Genomic DNA, 20,043 nt, shown 5'->3' on the forward strand with positions numbered 1-20,043 from the left:
AAGTTCAAACATGTACTAATCAATCATTTTGAGCTCAATATTGTTTTATTGTTTGCAACATTTATCAGTTTAACTTCCATTCTTCCTTCAAATTCTGGGCAACACTTCACGCACATGTATGTTATAATAATATTCATGTAATTTTTAAACAGCTTGTAATGTTTAATCGGATTACACGTGCAACGCACGTGTCAAAAAATTAGTATATAAAAAAAGCTCATCAATTTTTAAGTATATTTCAAATCAAACTTATGCAAGCGAAATTCTAAGGGCTTTTACAAGTGTCCTAGAGTTCAAACGTCTATAAGTGAAATTCTATGGACTTTTACTAGAGTATTTGACAGACATAAAAACACAAAGGCAAACAAAAATCCCTGTATTTTGCTGCCAAACTTAACATTGCATTTTGGTGGGGGAAAATCATATAATGGCATTTAAAAACAAAATACTTTTTCTAACCCATAAATTTTCGTTGTAAAAATAGATCCAGATATACTAATAAACACAAAATAATATACATTGTATTCCTCATTTCTGGAAGAAACTATGAAAATATGACCTAGGTGCATTTCGCAGTAGTAGAATTGGCATGAACACTTCTTGCGCAGCCACAGGAGATCTGTTACAAAAATACTACTCCCTCCGTTTTAAAAAAAATTTCTTAGTTTGACTTGGCATAAAGTTTAAGTAACAAAGGAAGACTTTTGAAATGTGTGGTCCAAAACAAACCTTAGACATTTGTGTGGCTGTAAATCATCGAATAAAGTTAAATTATTTCTAAATATAGAAAGGTGTCAATCTTTTTGGGATAGAGTAAAAAGAAAAGAAAGATAATCTTTTTGGGAAGGAGGGAGTAAAAAAATTGTAAACTTACATAAACAGCTACCTTTTAATAGCTTCTAGCAATTTATAGCTACTTTTTCTATATTTACAAATTGTAGCTAGTTTTTGTTGTATTTCGCGTTTTTGAAATACAGGGAAATACAAAATCCAGCAGAGTTCGCATTTTTGAAATACACTGAAATACAAAATCTGGCAGAGTCAAAATAGGCTGTATTTATGGAACAGATTCTCTTCTTTCATTTTAAATGGTAAGTCAAATTAAATCAACCATGTATCACGCATAACTGTTGAAGTTCCATAACAACCCACGTTTCTCTCTCCAAATTACTCAATTACAAACTTTTAGAAATACTTCCAAATACAGAAAAACATACACTGGAATACAATGAAATATGGTTGATTGTTTAAGAAATATAAAATTATAGTATGCGTATATGCAATGGAATACAATGAAATATATCAGAAACTGTTTTATAAATTAGAAATACAACGAAATATACTGAAACAGTACACTGAAATATACTGAAACGTTTTATCAAACACTTGGTGAGCATGAAGCTCCACAACTCTCATCGGAGGTGGAGTATGCGTTGAACCATTGGTGAACCACCGCTGCCGCCGCGGAGAAGAAGTGGCAGTGTCGGAAAAGTAAGGAACAAACCAAAACGTCAAAAAACCCGAAATTGAACAAGAGTAGAAGCTATTCAAATGGGGCTTCAAGTATTTTCAGAAATTTGATAACTTGTGGGGCTATGGATACTGATGAATTTGGAATTGTTCCACTTAGAATTGTTTCAGCGAATTTCAACCTTTTTAGATTGAAGAAGATCTTTAAGAAACATTTAAACACACATTTCTTTGACATCAAACAATCACCAGACCTGTGGGCATTAAAATCCAATTATAGATCCAGAAACTTTGAATTAACACCTCAAATTTTGACTAAAGCCAAGAATTGCAGGGAAAAATAGAAGTTTGAATTTAAGAAGCTTATCAAATCTAACTGGTTTGGTTGAAGCAATTTGCCAGTTTAGCCATTATGAGTATAGTTAAAGAATTTGTCTCTTCAGATTTCCCTCTTCTTATGAACGCTCTCATATATAAAAGTGGTCATGTCCAGTTGGCTTAAGAAACTGGTGACCATTATTTCTGCACGTACAATCTTTTAGCAAGATGGCTTGTCCAAGGGAAGTAGATCCCACAGATCTGGGGGCAGGAGAGGGAACGGAGAGAGAGAAAAAGAAGGGTAAGGGAGAAATAGATTTGAGAGGTGAGAGAAAACTAATTTAAAAGAGAAACTTGTGAAATACAGGACACTAGTTATGATGTGTAATTTAAAAAAATATTTTAGTTATGAACAATAAATAAAATAAAAGGTAGTTACTATTCATAAATAGGTCTTAGGAATTGAGTAATTTTTTTAAAATCGGATAATTTAATTTGATTTTAGTTTTCCATCCAAATAGGGGTACAAGTGTAAACTTTGTTAACGGCAGGGGTATATTTATTCTTTTTCATTAACGGAGGATAAAATTGACTAATAAAATAAAATAGAGGGGTATATTTGACCCTTTTCCCTTGTTTAAATTTATGAATGATACTTTTGTATTATTTACTTTAATTTATCACTTCATTTTATTTTTAAGATTAGAAACACTGTATCTCTATACTGCTTAAAAATTGAGAAAGTGATTCGTGCAGTTCGTCCATGTAGAAAAAGAAAAAATATATCAATAGCAAAGGGCCAAAAAAGTCCTTTCACACTTATATTAATGTGATGTGAAAGGTGTCTATTTTTTAACCATATATCGATTGGTGACTATAAATAAAATATCGGCCCAGAAACCGACTAGCCCAAGTCATTTTTGGATAGGACCAAATCCTTGGGCCCAAAGCCTGTTTACTCCTAGAAACAGAATACGGAATCGATATCATCTATACAGTAAAAATTGGTAATGATTACTTGGGGCCTCACAATTATAACGTCATTTGAACCCCTTTCTACCCAAAAAAAGTTAAAAGGTTGTTTTTAGGATAAGATTTTCATCTGCCAAAAGTAAAAAAGTAAAATAAAATTAGAACTAGCTACTTAAGTGACCATAATCGAATTACGTGTGCCCCTTTTACATCTTCCTTTGGTAGTTAGCTTCATAATGGCATTCAAAAGACGTGAAGAAGAAAAGAAATGTGGACAGCTTATATGATTGTCAATGTGTTACATTTCAACAACTAATATGATATGATGTTCGAGAGTCATTATTTGTTATTCTGTCTGGTGTTTACATTTGATCTTTTCTTTGTATCATTGAAGTGTCTGGTCATGCTACACACATGATGCTGTTGGTAGTTGCCTTACAGATCCTAGAAAATGAAAGGAAGGAGCTGATATGACAGAAATACCACGATAAAGTAATGTACAACTGCTTGAATAAGGATGGCCCTCTAGTATGTTATTTTATTCCCTTTGACAAATTATATTTGTTTTAAATATTTGACGTTTTGAATTTTGAAAAAATAAGATGATATTTATTTGTTTTTTTTTTCCTTTCAAGTTTACCCTTATTGCTCCAATTAGAATGAGTATTAATTAATAATTATGTGAAATGATTAAACCTTCGGAAACGAAGAAGATAATTTAGATGAATATGTTAAATAAAACTATTACATACTATCTCCGTCCACTTTTACTTGTCCAATTTGAAAAGAAAAAGACAAAATTTACCATTTTATACATATTTTACTCTTATTATTAAGTACTAATTATTTTCAATTCATTTTTTAATGAGTGAGATGACTTATGATAATTAGGAGTGATATGATAAATTATCTTTTTATTTATTGTTTCTTAAAGGTGTGTCAAGCCACATGGACAAGTAAAATTGGATAGATGGAGTATCATTCTCATTGGGAGTACAAAATCCTTAATGAACCGAAGGGAGTAACCAGTAAATACATTAGTAGTCTTTTATTTCGACTAGTCCTTTTTGTGTGTTGCATTTATGAGTTATGACAATCTAGGGACCTCACGTGAATTCATGTGACGGTTTTGGCCCCAAGTTTGACTCCGATTAGACAAAGAACAATTTTTTTTCTTTTATATTTCTATTTCTTTTTGGGAAAAACTTGAATATATGAAGGCTGTGGTTTGAGGAAACAAGGATTCTAGGCTAAATGTGCATTCACACTTTGGTTGGATGGTTGTTACTTATTGTTTCATAATGTACGTATAATATCATATTTTGTTGTATTGTATTATTTAGATGAATACAACATTTGAAAAGATCGTATCGTTTTCAGTCATTAAATAATGTTAGACATCAACAGTTTGAGTCATAAACCTACATGAAAGGTTGAATACAATGTAGAGCTATCATAAAAAGGTAGAATAAAGGAAAAAAGATATGATTATTAGATAATAAGTAAAGACAAAATGAGAATAAATAGATAAGATCACGACGTAATAACACTAAATCGGTCGTTACATAAAATGAAACTTTTCGGCATTACATAATGATGGATCTAACGATAGGATATAATAAAATTTAAATAACAACCAAAACAATATTGTATTTAAACTAACAACACAATACAATATAATAATTAACTCTTTTTCCCAAAGCAGAGTAATTGTAAGTAAAAATTACATCAACAGGATACATTTTCTATTGCTTAATCATCTGTAAAGAATCAAAGGCAAATTGGATTTTGATTCTTGGAGTGCAAACAAGTCCCGGCTGGTACTTTGCCAATCAAATATTCTGAATATTGGACCACTTATGCTTCCTGATTTGATTTCCAGAGAAGCAAAAGAGTCGAGACAAATTTTGTGAAGTATTGGCTGGTTCCTGTTTCTTTTCTTGTGAATGTAATTTGGATGATGTTCAAACTTCATTTTGAGTGTATAGATGGTAAAGACTAATCTTTAAAGCAAAATATATGTGTTAAATCCGACCCTGCATAGTATGGATAAAAAGTGTCGAATGTTAAAAAAAATTATGTATAGTGAAGAGCTAAAGAAAATCATGAGGTGAAAGGGATATATCACACAGAATAAAAAAGGTATTGAATTTGAATTTTCTTAAAATTATGAGTAGAGTGATGCTAGTAGATCATCAATACAGTTATTGTCTAACTGTAAGCTCAAGATTAATTGCTCAAGTTCGAGCCCTGGGAATAGAAATCTTAGTAGGCAATGTTTTTCTCTTTAATGAATGACCATATGCGACACAAATCTGGACCACTCAAGCAGGTACATTCGGACATCAGATGATTACTCCTTCCGTTCACTTTTACTTGCCCACTATTTCTAAAATAAGTTTTCATTTTTACTTGTCATTTTTCACATATTAAGATAAGATAAAAAAAAATTCCTATTTTACCCATAGTATTAATTACTCACTTCAAATCATTTTTTAAATCCAATAAAAACATGCATAAATTAATATAGGAAAATTAGTAAATTACATACTACATTTATTATTTCTTAAATAGCATGAAAAGTGCAAAGTGGACAAGCAAAAGTGAACAAGTAAAAGTGAATAAAGGGAGTACTTAGGAGAGAAAAACAAAAGAGCTAGTTAACAATAACAAATGTGATATACTTAAGGTGAGCGACAAAGGGGAATGTGCTAATAAAATTAATGAATAGTAGCCATTACATATATTATAGGCAATTAAAAAGAATGTGTGTGGAATACCAATAAATTAAACAACCATCCGGGGGAGCATTTTAACACAACCGGAAATTAATAATGACAAATTACAAGTCAAAACAATTAATAATAATGGCCTCTTCTTGATATCAACATAACTACAACTAGACAACTACAATCTTACTACAAATCACAGACCTCACAAAGGCAAAGCCAGGCTCCCGTATTCTTTTTAACCACAAAACAAAGCATCCACTGGAAAAAGTTTCCTACTGGAACACAGCAAATATTGCAGATACCAGCAGCATCATCATGAAAGAGAATTTCGACCCGTTGCCTCTAATGGATTTTGCAGATGATGTATCTTGAGGCCTGAAGATTAATGAAGCCATATTAGACAATTCTAAGTTAATATGCTTAAGCAATTTAGGTGAAGATTAGTTGTTGTTTACTTACTTTTGCAGTTTGCTAAGTTTGCCACAGAAGAGTGCATTGTCTGGCATTGGCAACTCTGTTTTGTTAGAGGCCTCGGAGTTAACGACCCTTATGTATGTTTCTTGGCCTAGAAACCATGAATCAAGGTTTTCTGTCCTCAGGTTCCAAATTCCAACATTGTCAAGGGAAACCAAGATTGCTGTCCATGCCCCTGGGAAAACCTGCGAGCACCATAGGAAAGGTGAGAGAATTGTCACAAGATAGAGACTTTTAAGACATAAAATGAAATTTGGAACTACATCGAAGCACAAAATATCACAAGTAACAGACAACGATAACAGATTCGCTCCCTTAAGGTTATGCCATTTAAATGGCATTGCCTACTCCTAACGTGGAGCAATAATAGTTGTGCCAGTTGACGGAAGAAGTTTTCTAATGGAAGGACAGAGACATGGGTGATATAGGCAATAGAAAATGTTTCTCAATCATTGTGAAGAAAGTTGGTAAAAAGATTCTTTGACTGGCATATAACATGTCGCAGAAGCTTGGCACATTCAATACTCTACAGCACAATTATCGTGACAACATCAAGTAAACTGAGTTTTGATTCGATGTTTAAGATTAGCAGTCATATTGTAGTACAAAATAATCTTATCACTGGCATATACAGATAAGAAAAGAATTGAACTCATTGAGTTGTAAGCAGTTCCATTGAGACAGCAACAAAAATATAGTGAGTTTGGCCAAGGCACATATACATCCATAGTTCAACATGCTACAGCAGAGTGATGGCTAAGGATTGTAAGCCTGTACTAGCCACGAATTCAGAGAGATTCTCAAGATATATCAATGATTACCTGTGTTGTGGTGCGAGCTATTCCATCCCATTTGTTATAAGTGCCCCTACTATTATTTGACCACACACCATAATCCATCCTGCAAGTTTGCATTAGTGGAAAAAGTCAGGTTTAGAGAAATGAGTATTTTCAGTTTCAGGTTTGAGTACAATGAACAACAGAGGAGGCAAGATCATACCCGACCACAAAAAAGGCATATCCACTCATATGGTATGTGTGAACTTTGGTATCATTGTTTTGTAATATTATTTCCATAAATCCCCTGTAGGTTCCATTAATAACAGAGGTTTCCATTTTAGGAGGTCCGGATAGTGGTGCTGTAGGGAAATCTAGCTTATATACACCCTTCAATTTGTACTTGTCAGCAAGTCTGATTGGTGTTTTGGGATTAACAAATGAAATTCCATTAAGTGTTGTTCTCCTTTTTCCGTCTACCATCCTTGGCGGCAAATTTTGGATCACGTATATCTCTGTGACATTAATCGAGCCATATCTGAAAGAACCTTGAGGATTTGGGCGAGCTCCGCTGGCAGATACATTCCATCTATATAGAGTACAAGGTAACACCAAACAGTAAGTGGCAGAAAATATTTAGGAATAATTAATTTTGGACCGCTCAAAGGAATAATAACCAGCAGATGTATAGATTATGTATATATATAATATACATATTGTATACACAATAAATACATATAATATACATAATCAGTGCATAGATTTTGTATTCTCGATAGCGCCCATAATTAATTTCGGCCGACTGGCCAAAAATGAAAAAAGCCCAAAACAAACCTGATAGATCTAGCCTGGTTCATGGAGAAAGTTTTGTCGAATTCATCTTGTGGTGGTTCAGGAAGAGGGCCGTGTGCCTTTCCTTTGGAGTTTGTATATTTCAAAATGCCTACACCAGTGACTCTTTGCCATTGTGATTGGTTGACAAATCTGGCACTGGCGACAATATAGTAATCAGAACTTGCATTCTGATCCATGGTTATCAAAAAGGAGTATGATTGCCCAACATGAATGTCTAAGCTAGTATAGTTTTGCTGCACAGTATATGATCCCTCTGCTTCTGCCAAAAGTAAGTTATGATTCTGAATTCTGAAGTTCAAGCTCGTTGATATTCCAACATTGCTTACACGAATTCTATAGGTTTTGCCTGCAGAATCATAATATTAGCATTGTAAAATAACCAAGAAGAGAAGCGTATCACATTTTAGATAATTAACAAGACAAAGTTGCACTAAATGAGAACTTAAGGAGCCATTTGGCCATGAGAATTATTCACTTTTCCGGAATAATTCACTTTATTTCAAAATCATTTGGCCAAATTTGGTAAACCTGTTTTCCTACTCCAACTTTATAAAGTCCAAATAAAGTGCTCTCTTCCTTTGCAAAAAATATAACCAAACACAATACCAACTTCATAAATTTCACATAAAGTGAAAAATATTTGGAATCTATGGCCAAATGCCTACTTAGAGTCACAGATAACCAATTAAGTTCTACATATGGATGCATTATTTCAGAGAACCTTTTCCCTTCTCTATACTAAAGAAACACAAAAGCATAAATATTTGCAAAGAACGTGTAATCAAACTCTAAAGTTTCTAGAGATAGTTTTATCGCGAAAGTACCAAAGAATTTTTTTTAAGCAGATAAAAGTCATGTAGTTGTCTAAATAGCAATACTAAGAATTTTCAAGATTTTTGTTGTGTAACAAATAACATGAATTACTCCATGTAGCTTACCTGGATGGACAGTGATTGTTTCATAGTCAATGCCATCAGGCACAATAGTATCATTGTATCTATAAGGACCTTTCCCATTAATTAAAACACCATCTGGCTTCCCCAGATCTTTCCCAGCAAGAAGAGTGTTCCTCAAAGACTACATCCAACAACAAGCAAAGGCACACATTTAACTTCAACAAAAGCTTTATTAAACAACAAACTCATCGCGTAGACACTAACCGTGTGATTTCTGGTGTACCAATCACCAATCATAATAGTCATATCATCATATGGAAAATCAAAAGGGATTGGAATTTCACCCCTGTTGTTAATTGTTAATCCACCAAAACCACCTGATGCTCTCTGAAAATTTAGTGAAGGGAAGTAAAAAAAACTTCCAATTTGGTCCTTCACTTGAAATTGGTAAGTCCAGTTCCACTTTGAAGGGATTGGACAGTTTGTTCCTAGTAATCCATCTTGCCAAGAACTCCTCTTTTGCTGAACCCCAGACCTATATTACCACAAAAATTAACTTAAATACACAAAAAAATTTAAACAAAAAAAAAAAAAAAAAAAAAACCATTAATATTCAAAAGAGTGTACTCTTACCAATGAAAGAGGAGGTCTTCCTCTAATTTGTTCCTCACATTAACAACAACATTGTCATTAGTTGTCACATTCATTGTTGGTCCAGGAAATTTTCCATTAATAGCAATAACCTGAAAATATTAAGCAGCTAAATGTAACTAACACTAACACTAAACACAAAGTTGAAAACTTTGACATCACATATCCCATAGATCTGAAACCAAACACTATACAAAACATTTAACACTTGACATGTTACCTTGGAAGCAACAAAAAAACAAGAGATCTGGACAAAAAAAACAAACTTACCTGTTGGGGCACACCAAGTGGTGAAGCTTCAATGTATGAGACTTCAAAGTTAAAAAACTTAAATGGATCTCCAGCAAAACTTAACCCCATAAACAAGAAAATGCAAATAAAGGTAATTTGGAAAGACCAAGTTGAGGAAGCCATTGTGTTCAACAAAATAAGTAAAGATCAATACTTTTCTCAAGGTGTTTTTACAATAAAGATTCAAGAAAATGTACCCTTTTTTTGTGCAGTTACATAATTATAAGGATGGAGAACAAAGAAAAAAAATGAGCTGAAAAGAGAGCTAGGAAAGCAGCTGAGAGAAAGTGCAAGTGGTAGTAGTGGTAAGTTTTGTTTGTTATATTAATAGTAATAGGAAAGTAGCAACGGTTCAATTTACTTTTTTATGGGTACAGACTACAGAGAGTGGAAAAATAAAAAGTAATGGTGGTGCTAGCTTGGAATTTAGAAGGGCTTAGCTGAAAGTTTTTTTGTCGGTTCCAAATGGCTAAAAATAAGTAGTATTAAAAATGAGCATAATTATAAGGGTGCACATGAATAAGAGCAATGCATGGATTGATGGAAAGTGTGTAATCAAGAAAAGGAATGCGTGTCTTTGCGTGTAATGTGTGTGAGAGAGATTGACAAGAAATGAGCCAATGACAGATAAGATATGTAGGAGAAAAATATCAAAATAAGAAATATTTATTTCACTAGGGAATGAAATTACTAAAGTGAAAATATGGGTATGATATTACTGAGGCAATTTCAAGCCAAAATGGTACTGATGTCAAAGATATGGATGAGTCAAACTTTCACAAAGTACAAGAATACATTTGAACTTTTTCCTCATATTACATAATTCGTAAATTAAATTTGAAGAAGTGAAGAAATTTTATTTACCTTGTTTGATTCATACGTGGAATGCGCCATTATTAATTGTTAGGAATACCTCAACAATTAAAGCATACGTACCAAAGCAATAACACAAATACTGTGACCGATACCTTATGATTTTTACTTTTTTCTATAGATTTGTAAATGAAAATATTAAAGCACTGTGAAAAGTTGTCTTTAGAAGAGCATGAAATTATAGCCCTCAATGTACAATATGGATTAATAGTACAAGTACCCACAATTTACAACATGGATGGAGCACAAATTGTTCAAGCATGCATGATGGCTTTTCCGTAATAATATCATCACTTTTGTACAACAACAACAACAACAATAATAATAATAATAATAATAACAACTTATATATTTTTCACAAATTCATAAAATAAAATAAAAGGGTCTAACTGTGAAAGAAAACAAAGATAATTTTGTGAAATTTTCTGATACTTGTATTGATTTCATCACCTTCCATATATACATGTAATTTGTGCAATAACTAAATAATAAAAGAAAATACGCCTATACACTTATCATTCTATGATTTGTACACTACGTAACTAATTTTGATTCCCTCACATGACAGGCACGTGAAGGAAGCTTCTCAGTTCCTTTCTTTATCTCCAGCTGGCCTTGATCGTACGGCTAAGATACAATCCCATATTTTTTATCAGAGGCTGTGATTTGTCCACATAGACATGGGACAAATACTTTGTGTACATAGGCTTCATCGAAGCCTCAATCATTTTGTCTGAACCATCTTCTTCTTCTTTCTTTATTTCTTTACTTCGATCACTATTTTTCTTTTCTGTAGAAGAACATGAATTCTTCTGTATTTGTATTCCAATATCCCCCTCAAATTGGAGGGTGGTGAAATTACCCCCAAATTGTTAAGCAATGATCGATGAGAAACCCCAGATAAGGGTTTGGAGAAAATATCCGCAATTTGATGCTCCGAAGGGACGAAAAAAAGAGTAATCCAGCCAGAAATGAACTGTTGATGTACAAAATGACAATCCAACTCCACGTGCTTCGTCCTTTCGTGGAAAACTGGATTTTTAGCGATGTGAATCGCCACCTGGCTGTCGGAGTGTACAGTAATGGGAAAATTATGAGGAACTAAAAGATCCTGAAGAACTCGTACCAACCAGGTAATCTCTATTGTCACTCTTCTCATGGATCTATATTCCGGTCCGGCAGATGATAAAGAAACTAAAGCTTATTTCTTTGATTTCCAGGAAATAGGAGCACCACCGAGTGTCATAAAATATCCACTCATTGAACGACGAGAATCGTTACAAGATGCCCAATCAGTATGGCAAAAAGCCAACAAATCAAAAGAGAGGTCGGAAAATAAAAGGATGCCCTGTCCTGGATCATTTTTCAGGTATCTCAAAACTCTTAAAGATACTGAAAAATGTGCTTCACGAGGTTGTTACACATACTGACTAAGTGTAAAGACTGCAAAACATAAGTCAAGTCTAGTACGTGTCAAGTAGTTAAGCTTTCCTATCAAATGTCTATAAATGGTAAGATTAGATATAAGAGGTCCATCACTGCCATTTAGTTGAGAATATGGATTAATAGGAGAGGAGACTTTAGCACCTGAGCAATCAAAATCTTATAGAAGGTCTAAAGTAAATTTTCTCTACTTGATAATGAAACTTTGTTTTTCCCTTAGAATCTCCATACTTAGTGTTGACATCTAATTTTGTCCCACCTTTCTTCCGAAATACCTATTTTTCACTTCCAATATTTTGGCAACTTTAAAAAATAATTATTTGCATTTTTTACTATAATTATTAGCTTTTATTAATACCGGCATTTCATTATCCTGTTGTAGTCACTACTGTTATTATCTTTTATTACCGTTACTACTACCATTATTATTTTATTGTTATTGTTATTATTATTATTATTATTATTATTATTTTATTACCAGTATTATTATAATTCACATTTTTTATCATTTCAGCACTTTTACCAGCTTATGCACACGCATCGCATTTATCTTCGCATAATTTAATAATAGCGTTTACTTACTGTTGAATTTCAAAATATTATTGCACAACTATTGCGATGTCATATCATGTTATTTTCATCTGAGTACTAACAAATACATACTTTATATTAGGGGATATTTTAGCACACTCAGTATATGATTAATTGAAATGGGTCTCTTATTTAAATCTAGAAGCCAAACTATTTTCATCCAGCCCAATATTTTAAAATATCCAGCCCAAATCAGTTAACCCATTATTTTCATCCGCCGAGCCCACATTTTCAGCCAATTCAGCCCAAAAGAAAATTGACCCAGTCCATTAACCCACGACCCGGCCCAATTCTCATTTTAACAAAAATAAAACCCCTAAGGGTTTCATCTTTTTCTCCTCTCAGCCGCACACCCCCCTTGCTCCTAGCTCTCTTCTCTCCCTCTTTCATCGTCCTCTTCCCCCCCCCCCCCCCCACTTCTCCCTGTTCCCCACGCCTGTCTCTCCCACTGCCCTCTGTCCCCCACTTCTCTTTGTCCCCCCGCTCCTCTCTCTCTTCTTCACAAACGAAAAACCTATAAATCTTGGTTCTCTATAATAGAAATTCTCTCTTCTTTTAGCCGCCTGAAAACTACATAGAATTTAGAAGCTTTTTGTTTTAGCCGCACAAAATCCCAAAAAGTTTTAATGCTCAGTAGTGGTGGCAGTTTCTGAATCGAGTAAAAAATCCGAACATCGCAAGCTTGGATTTGATAGTGTTCGAGTAGATTGGAAACCCTCCGCACCCACTTCGCTGCACCCGAAGAAGGTCAGTGAATCTTCTCTTTTTAGTTATCTTGAATTTATAGTTGTTTCCCCGCTTAGCTGTGTTCTAGGATGGTATGGTGGTGGCTTTTAATTACTAGTTCAATATCTGCTTATGTGTGTTGGTTGTCATTCTTGTTTAGTTATGTTCGTTAATGGTTGCAAGCATGTTTAGGCGCATTAGCTTTTTAACATTGTTTCGGGTGCAGACGTATTGTATTGTTTAGTTGGTAATCTTCATCTCCTTTTAGTTTTATTATTTTCTTATGTGCGTTTTAATTCTTGCTCGTTTGTTTCGATTTCTCGCTTAATATAGTTGGTTAGTATTCAACAGTATGATCTCATGTTAGCTGCTTAAATGGTTTGCCTCCATGTTTCGTGTTAATGTTTTAAGGTAGTTTGAAGTGTTAGTTTCATGTATATTTAGCTGCTAGTCTTTATCCCATTATGTCTATGATTCAAGTATAGTAGTGTAGTTCAGAGCAGCTTGAACTATTAATCTGTTATTTTTTTGAAGTATTAATCTGTTAGGAAGTAGATCTCTGTAGCATGTTCTGTGTCTATCGTTCGCCATATTTATCGATTACATACTAATCTTTTTCCTTTCGTTTTTATGCATGACCACCGCGTGCGAGTCCGAGGAACTCGTCTTCTTCCGCATTCGATGTTGGGCCAAAGCCCAATGAAACATTCTATCGAGTCAGCCCCATCAGCTGTGTAAAATGATTCGGGGCCGAGACCCATAACAGCAGCAACAGTGCACAGCAATTGGCCTGAAATGGGCCGATCCATTTAATTCCTTTCCTCCTCTATTTTATGCTCTGTTGTGCATTTTGCTTTGGTATTGAATGACTAACGCTTTTCCTTGTTTCGTTTTCTTAACATTAGATGAATCCTAACGGATTAGTGGGGATGATGTTAATAATAACGGGTAGTTAAATTTAAAGGAGAAGCCAATAGTTAATTCCCTAGGTTTCAGTTTTTATGTTAAAATTATTTAAAGTCTTCTCTTATGCAAATTATTATATTTTCTCTAAATCTTATTTTAAGCAACATTCTTATATTTTCCTTAAAACCTTAACAACCTTTCTTAGCCCTTTTTTTTTCTTAAAATTCAAAGCACCTTATTTAGCATTAATTAATTAACCTAAGTTTTGCCGGATAACCGTAGTTAACGGATTCTGAAGGATGCCTAACCCCTTCCCTTTAGGATAATATAGAACCCTTACCTAGAATCACACTGATTAAGCAGACTATTAACAGAGGTTTAGTTAGCTTTACCTTAGTTAATAATTAGGTGCCCTAATTCACCTTAAAATCAATTAGGTGGCGACTCCCTTAAATAAAGCGAAATAGGAATCTCCAATATGTTATGCTCTAATTTAACCCGGTTTAAAATTGGGTATAACACTTAGGAAATAATTAATATCCCCTAAATGTTTGACTCTGAATTCATTGTTGAGAAAAGTAGTGATCTGAGAGATTTCAGGATGATCATTTCCTGTGATCAAAATGTCATCTACATACACTGCTATTATAGAAACTGAATCCTGAGTACCCTTGAAAAACAATGAATAATCATTCAAAGAACTAGTGTACCCCACCTAGTTTGGCATACCATTGTCTGGATGCTTATTCTACCATTGTCTGCATGCATGTTTTAATCCATATAGAGATTTCCTCAATAAGCAGACCTGCTTAGGATTAGAACAATGCCTACCTACAGGAAACTCCATATAAACTTCTTCTTGTAGATCACCATGTAGAAAAGCATTACCCACATCTAATTGGTGCATTTGCCATCCCTTTTTAATAGCAACAGTGAGGAGACATCTGATGGTGGTCATCTTGACCACTGGTGAAAAGGTCCTAGTATAGTCCACTCCTTCCTCTTGAATGCCCCCCCCCCCCCCCCCCCCTCCCTTCCCCGACTACTAATTTTAGTCTTTCAATTGTCCCATTTGTCTTATGCTTTACGTTGTAAACCCATTTACAAGGTAATGCTTTCTTTCCTGGTGGCAATTCCACAATGTCCCAAGTATGGTTTAGTGCAAGTGCATCAAGTTCTTCTTGCGTAGCTTGTTTCCATCCTTCATAAGTGGAAGCTTGAGCAAAAGATTTAGGTTCAGGAATGGTAGAAATATAAAGTAACACTTGTTGGTTATTTAGTAATAGTGAACTGAAGGAAAAGGATGTAGGTTGTGTAGGATGGATGAAACAAGCATTAGTAAGGTCTGTTAAGTGAATATTGTTGCATATGTAGTCATCTAGATAACCTGGTCTATGATTTATTCTACCAGAAGTTCTTGTTTGAGTAGGAGGTTCAGAAGAAGGGTTGACAAAGGAAATATCATGAGGAATAGAAGAATATGTGGTAGTTATTGCTGGAGATTCATCCAGTCTAGGGATAGAATGAAGATTATTTGGTGTAGAGAAAGGAGAAAGTGGATGTATAACGGGAGAATTGACAGTAGAAGATGAAGGAAAAGAAGTAGAAATAAATTGAGAGGGATCTGAAACAAGTGTAGAATGAGATTGAGTGAGTAAGAAAGGGTCTGAATATGTGGAACTATAATGAATTGTAGGAAAGACTGTTGAATTAGAGTTCGAATAGAATGCAAAAGGGAACTGATGTTCAAAGAATTGAACATCTCTTGAGACAAAAACTTTCTTGAAAACCAATTCCATTAACTTGTACCCCTTCTGTCCTTGGGGATATCTTAAAAACACACAAGCAACTGCCCTAGGATCAAATTTAGTCTTGTTGTTAGACAAAGCAGATGCATAGCATAAACAACCAAAACTCCTTAAATTGTCATATTTGTGCTTGTTACCAAATAGAACCTCATAGGGAGTCTTCCATTTAAGAACCCTTGACGGAAATCTATTGATTAAGTGTGTTGCTGTCAAAAAGTCTCCCCAGTGTGAGTTGGGTAAATGAGATTGAAACATCAGTCCTCTTGTAATTTGTAAGAGATGTCTATGTTTCCTCTCACTATCTCATTCTGTTGGGGTGTACCTACACAAGAAGTTTGATGTATTATACCTTGAGACTTGAGGAACAAGCTCTCTTGTGTTTCTTTGCCTAATTCCATAGCACTGTAAGACCTGATCATCTTCACTTTTACATTGAACTGTTTCTTAAGCATGACTAGAGAATCGTTTAGCATATGAAAGCATTGCTCATAGCAGTTAGTAAAAATGTTCAGTGTCTCTACTATAGTCATCCACTATGGTGAGAAAGTATTTGTATCTATTGTAAGTGCAACATTTATATGGACCCCAGTGTCTATATGAATTAGATCAAAAGGCTTTTTAGTATGAATCTGACTTAGAGGAAAAGGCAGTCTAGTCTGTCTTGCCTTAGGGCACACATCACAAACATGTTGAAATTTAGAAGGGAAATAAATGAAATAAAAAAAATCATTACTGAGTAAGGAACATGTCCCGAACTTACATGCCATAATGCTATACTAGGAACCACATTTGCTGAAATTGGAAATGGAACTAAATTTGACATGGAAATGAAACTACATTTTCATTTGAAACATGCTTAGACCTAAGACTAGCAGGCTGAAATAGGTAGAGACTTCCCTCGCTTGACCAAAAGCTTGAGTGTTCCTCATTAAAGGACCATGTAAGATACAACCACTAGAAGTGAATAACATATCACACTTATATAAATAGCGCAACTTGTGAACAGATAATAAGTTATACTTGAAATCTGGAATATAAAGGACATTTTTAAGAGTTATTTTATGCAGAATGGAAATACTTCATGCATGAGTCACAATAATCCTGAAAGAATTAGGTAAAGTGATACTTATAGGCATAAGAAGGGGGTTTAAATAAATAAAAGACTTAGAATCAAAGCGCATATGTTCTGATCCACCTGAATCAATGATCTAGGTGAAGGCGTTAAAAACTGAAAGACAAGTTCTTGAGTACTTTAGGATTGCACCAGCTATTGCTCCTACATTAAATCCACCATTTGGAGCTCCTGCTTGTCCCATCTTTACTTCCATAAGAACCTTTTGAACTAGTTCAGCATACTGATCCTTACTCATGCCTTGACTGCAACTACTGCTTGATGCATCCCCTTGTGTAATGAGTGGAGTTTCTATTTCTTCTTTAGCCATAACCCCATTTGTCTTTCCATGATACTCCTTAGACTTTGTAAACTCAAAATCAGCTGGATACCCATGAAGTCTGTGACAATCGTCTTGGACATGTCCTATTTTTCCACAATATGTATAGCTCACATTTGGATTATACTTTGATATTCTTGGTTTGTTCCTTTGAAATCTCTAACTGGTCTTTGTGTGTTGACAATAAATTTTTGCTGTGTTTGACCATGTCCTCTCATTCCTTGATGCCCATTTCTTTGATATGATTTTCCTTGTGATGTTACCATGAAGGATCCAGATCCAAAATCATTTGTGTAGTTGGCACTCACATACACTTCTCTATGATTTTCATCTTGTAGTAATAGAGAATAAGCAGTGTCCATGCTAGGCAAGGGGTTCATCATCAATATGTTTCCCCTTGCCTTTGAATACACATCATTTAGGCCCATAAGAAACTGTATAAGTCTTTGATCCTCTAATGATTTTATTGACATAGTTTTACCCTCACAAGTACACACACAAGTGCAACATATAATTGGGTTGATTGAGTCTAATTCATCCCACAGTCTTTTTAATTTAGTGAAGTAACCTGCTACATCACTGTTTGCTTGGATTAATCCTGAAAGTTCCTTTTGAAGATGATACAACTGTGCACCATTAGTTTTTTCCAAATCTGCTTTCTGAACTATCCCATAGTCCTTTGGCTATTTTAGAGTACATCACACTATCTGCAATGTCATTTGTTAAAGAGTTTATCAGTCATGCAGTGACCATGTCATTGCAACTGGCCCATTATTCATAGTCTACATGATTCAGATCTGGTGGTTTACAACCTCCATTGATGAAACCATGTTTTTTCTTGGTTGACAAAGCAATTAAAACATATCTTATCCACCCTGGAAATCCTCTTCCATAAAAAATGGTATTGATGAGATTCATTCCAGGTGAATTTGAAGAATTGAGATAGTAAGGATGAGAGTGATCAAATTTAGTAGCATTCACTGTAGTAGCTACAATGCTTTCAGTGCTTGTATTGTTTGTACTCATTCTATATTGTGACTGATGTTAAAATTAGGAATTTGATAATGTAAAAGGTTGATTTGATGACCAGAAAATTGGATCGAGCTACTACTCTGATACCATGAAAGAAAACAAAGACATTTTTGGGAAATTTTCTGATACTTGTATTGATTTCATCACCTTCTATATGTATATGTAATTTGTGCAATAAATAAATAATAAAAGAAAATCTGCCTATACACTTGTCATTCTATGATTTGTACATTATGTAACTAATTTTGATTCCCTCACATGCATTACAGGCACATGAAGGAAGCTTCTTAGCTCCTTCCTTTATCTCCAGCTGCCCTTGATCAGACGGCTGAGATTCCATCCCATCATTTTTATCAGGGGCTGTGATTTGTCCACGTAGACAAAGGACAAATACTTTGTGTACCTAGGCTTCATCGAAGCCTCAATCATTTTGTCTGAACTGTCTTCTTCTTCTTTCTTTCTTTATTTCGATCACCATTTTTCTTTTCTGTAAAAGAACATGAATTCTTCTGTATTTGTATTCCAATAAACTAATCAATAATAATCACAAGGTCGTTCGATTTCAAAGAAATGATCTCTTGATCGCTAAATGTATGTTCAGAGACATCCAACAGTTTGTTTAATATTTTCAAAATAGTTAATACTTTAATGTCAGGAATGTTCTATTGGAAATGAGAATCCTCCCATAAAGGGTGTTTTATAAGCTAGTAGGATAAATACACTAATTATTGTTAACCCTAATTTACCATATATTACATAAGTATATGTATAGGATACAATTTAGAGATATAAGAGAGACAAAATCCTCAATAATTTTCACTATTTCTTCTCAACCACATCATATTAAGGTCTTGATCATGATTAAGAGATTCATACGATATACCATGGAGGTCATTGTGAACCAATAATTTCAATCACAGATTAATCAGTTTCAATCTTCGCTACATAAAGAACTTGTAAGCTTTTTGTTGTAATTTACGTGTTGTTTATATACGTGTCCCAACATGTTTTATTGCAATATTTTGCACCCTATTGTCACATCCTTAGTCTTCAACTAAGTGCACGTGCGGCACTTGACAACTCGCTCACGTTCTTGCACAACTTGCTCACGATCTTGCTTTGTCAAGTCAGCCTAGATTACTACACTCAAGATCGCTAAGGGAATAGTAATTGAGAAAGACAAGAGAAATTTACTAGAATGAAGCTTTCTATTATAGAAGACTTATTGGATTTTTGCTTGATGGTTTTTACAAATGGATGCCCCTCTATTTATACTACTCACCTAGGAACTAGTATGCAAATAATAATTAATGATAAGTCCTTACTTATTTACAAAGAAGTACCTACTCTAGAATTATCCACTAGGCTAGAATGTTCTAAGGTCTTCCTAAGAAATCTTCTAGGAAGTCCATAAATATCTAGAGCATCTCCACAAGAATCTCCATAGCTCTAGAATCATCCAACACATGCTAGACTTTTTTTTCCATGTAAGCATCCACATGGCAAAAATAGCTCCAAATGGCACCTAGGTGGTATGATGATGTGGCAGGTCATCACACTCTCCCCCACCTGATGTTGCGACGACCGTGGCGCATTGTTGCAACATAAACTCTCGAATCTTGTCTTTAAATTGCCATAAGTCTTCATAACGCTCCCATGTGGCCTCCTCCGGTGATTGTCCCTTCCAGTGGACGAGGAACATGGCGGTGGCTTTCTGTCCTTGTTTTTGCCTGGCCTAATAATCAATGATAGCCTCAATTTCTTTATTATGAGAGACG

The 20,043-nt window shown here is 34.4% G+C and overlaps 1 protein-coding gene and 1 long non-coding RNA gene across 2 annotated transcripts; one reads left to right on the forward strand and one right to left on the reverse strand.

Annotated features, from left to right (window-relative positions):
* Positions 1 to 5,450: 5,450 nt before the first annotated feature.
* Positions 5,451 to 9,904, reverse strand: LOC132635076 (monocopper oxidase-like protein SKU5). The gene is made up of 9 exons (XM_060351295.1): positions 9,415 to 9,904; positions 9,127 to 9,236; positions 8,758 to 9,028; positions 8,536 to 8,674; positions 7,577 to 7,943; positions 6,966 to 7,331; positions 6,788 to 6,866; positions 5,952 to 6,151; positions 5,451 to 5,867 (listed from the first exon to the last, which is right to left on the reverse strand). The coding sequence occupies exons 1-9, from the start codon at positions 9,556 to 9,558 to the stop codon at positions 5,765 to 5,767; spliced, it is 1,779 nt and encodes a 592-aa protein (XP_060207278.1). The 5' UTR covers positions 9,559 to 9,904; the 3' UTR covers positions 5,451 to 5,764.
* A 1,127-nt stretch (positions 9,905 to 11,031) lies between these two features.
* LOC132635077 (uncharacterized) lies at positions 11,032 to 18,836 on the forward strand. Its single transcript, XR_009580414.1, has 2 exons — positions 11,032 to 11,441; positions 11,529 to 18,836. It is a non-coding gene; the product is annotated as an uncharacterized LOC132635077 (long non-coding RNA).
* Positions 18,837 to 20,043: the final 1,207 nt, after the last annotated feature.

This window comes from Lycium barbarum, chromosome 4 (genome assembly GCF_019175385.1).
Source record: "Lycium barbarum isolate Lr01 chromosome 4, ASM1917538v2, whole genome shotgun sequence".
Lineage (NCBI taxonomy): Eukaryota > Viridiplantae > Streptophyta > Magnoliopsida > Solanales > Solanaceae > Lycium > Lycium barbarum.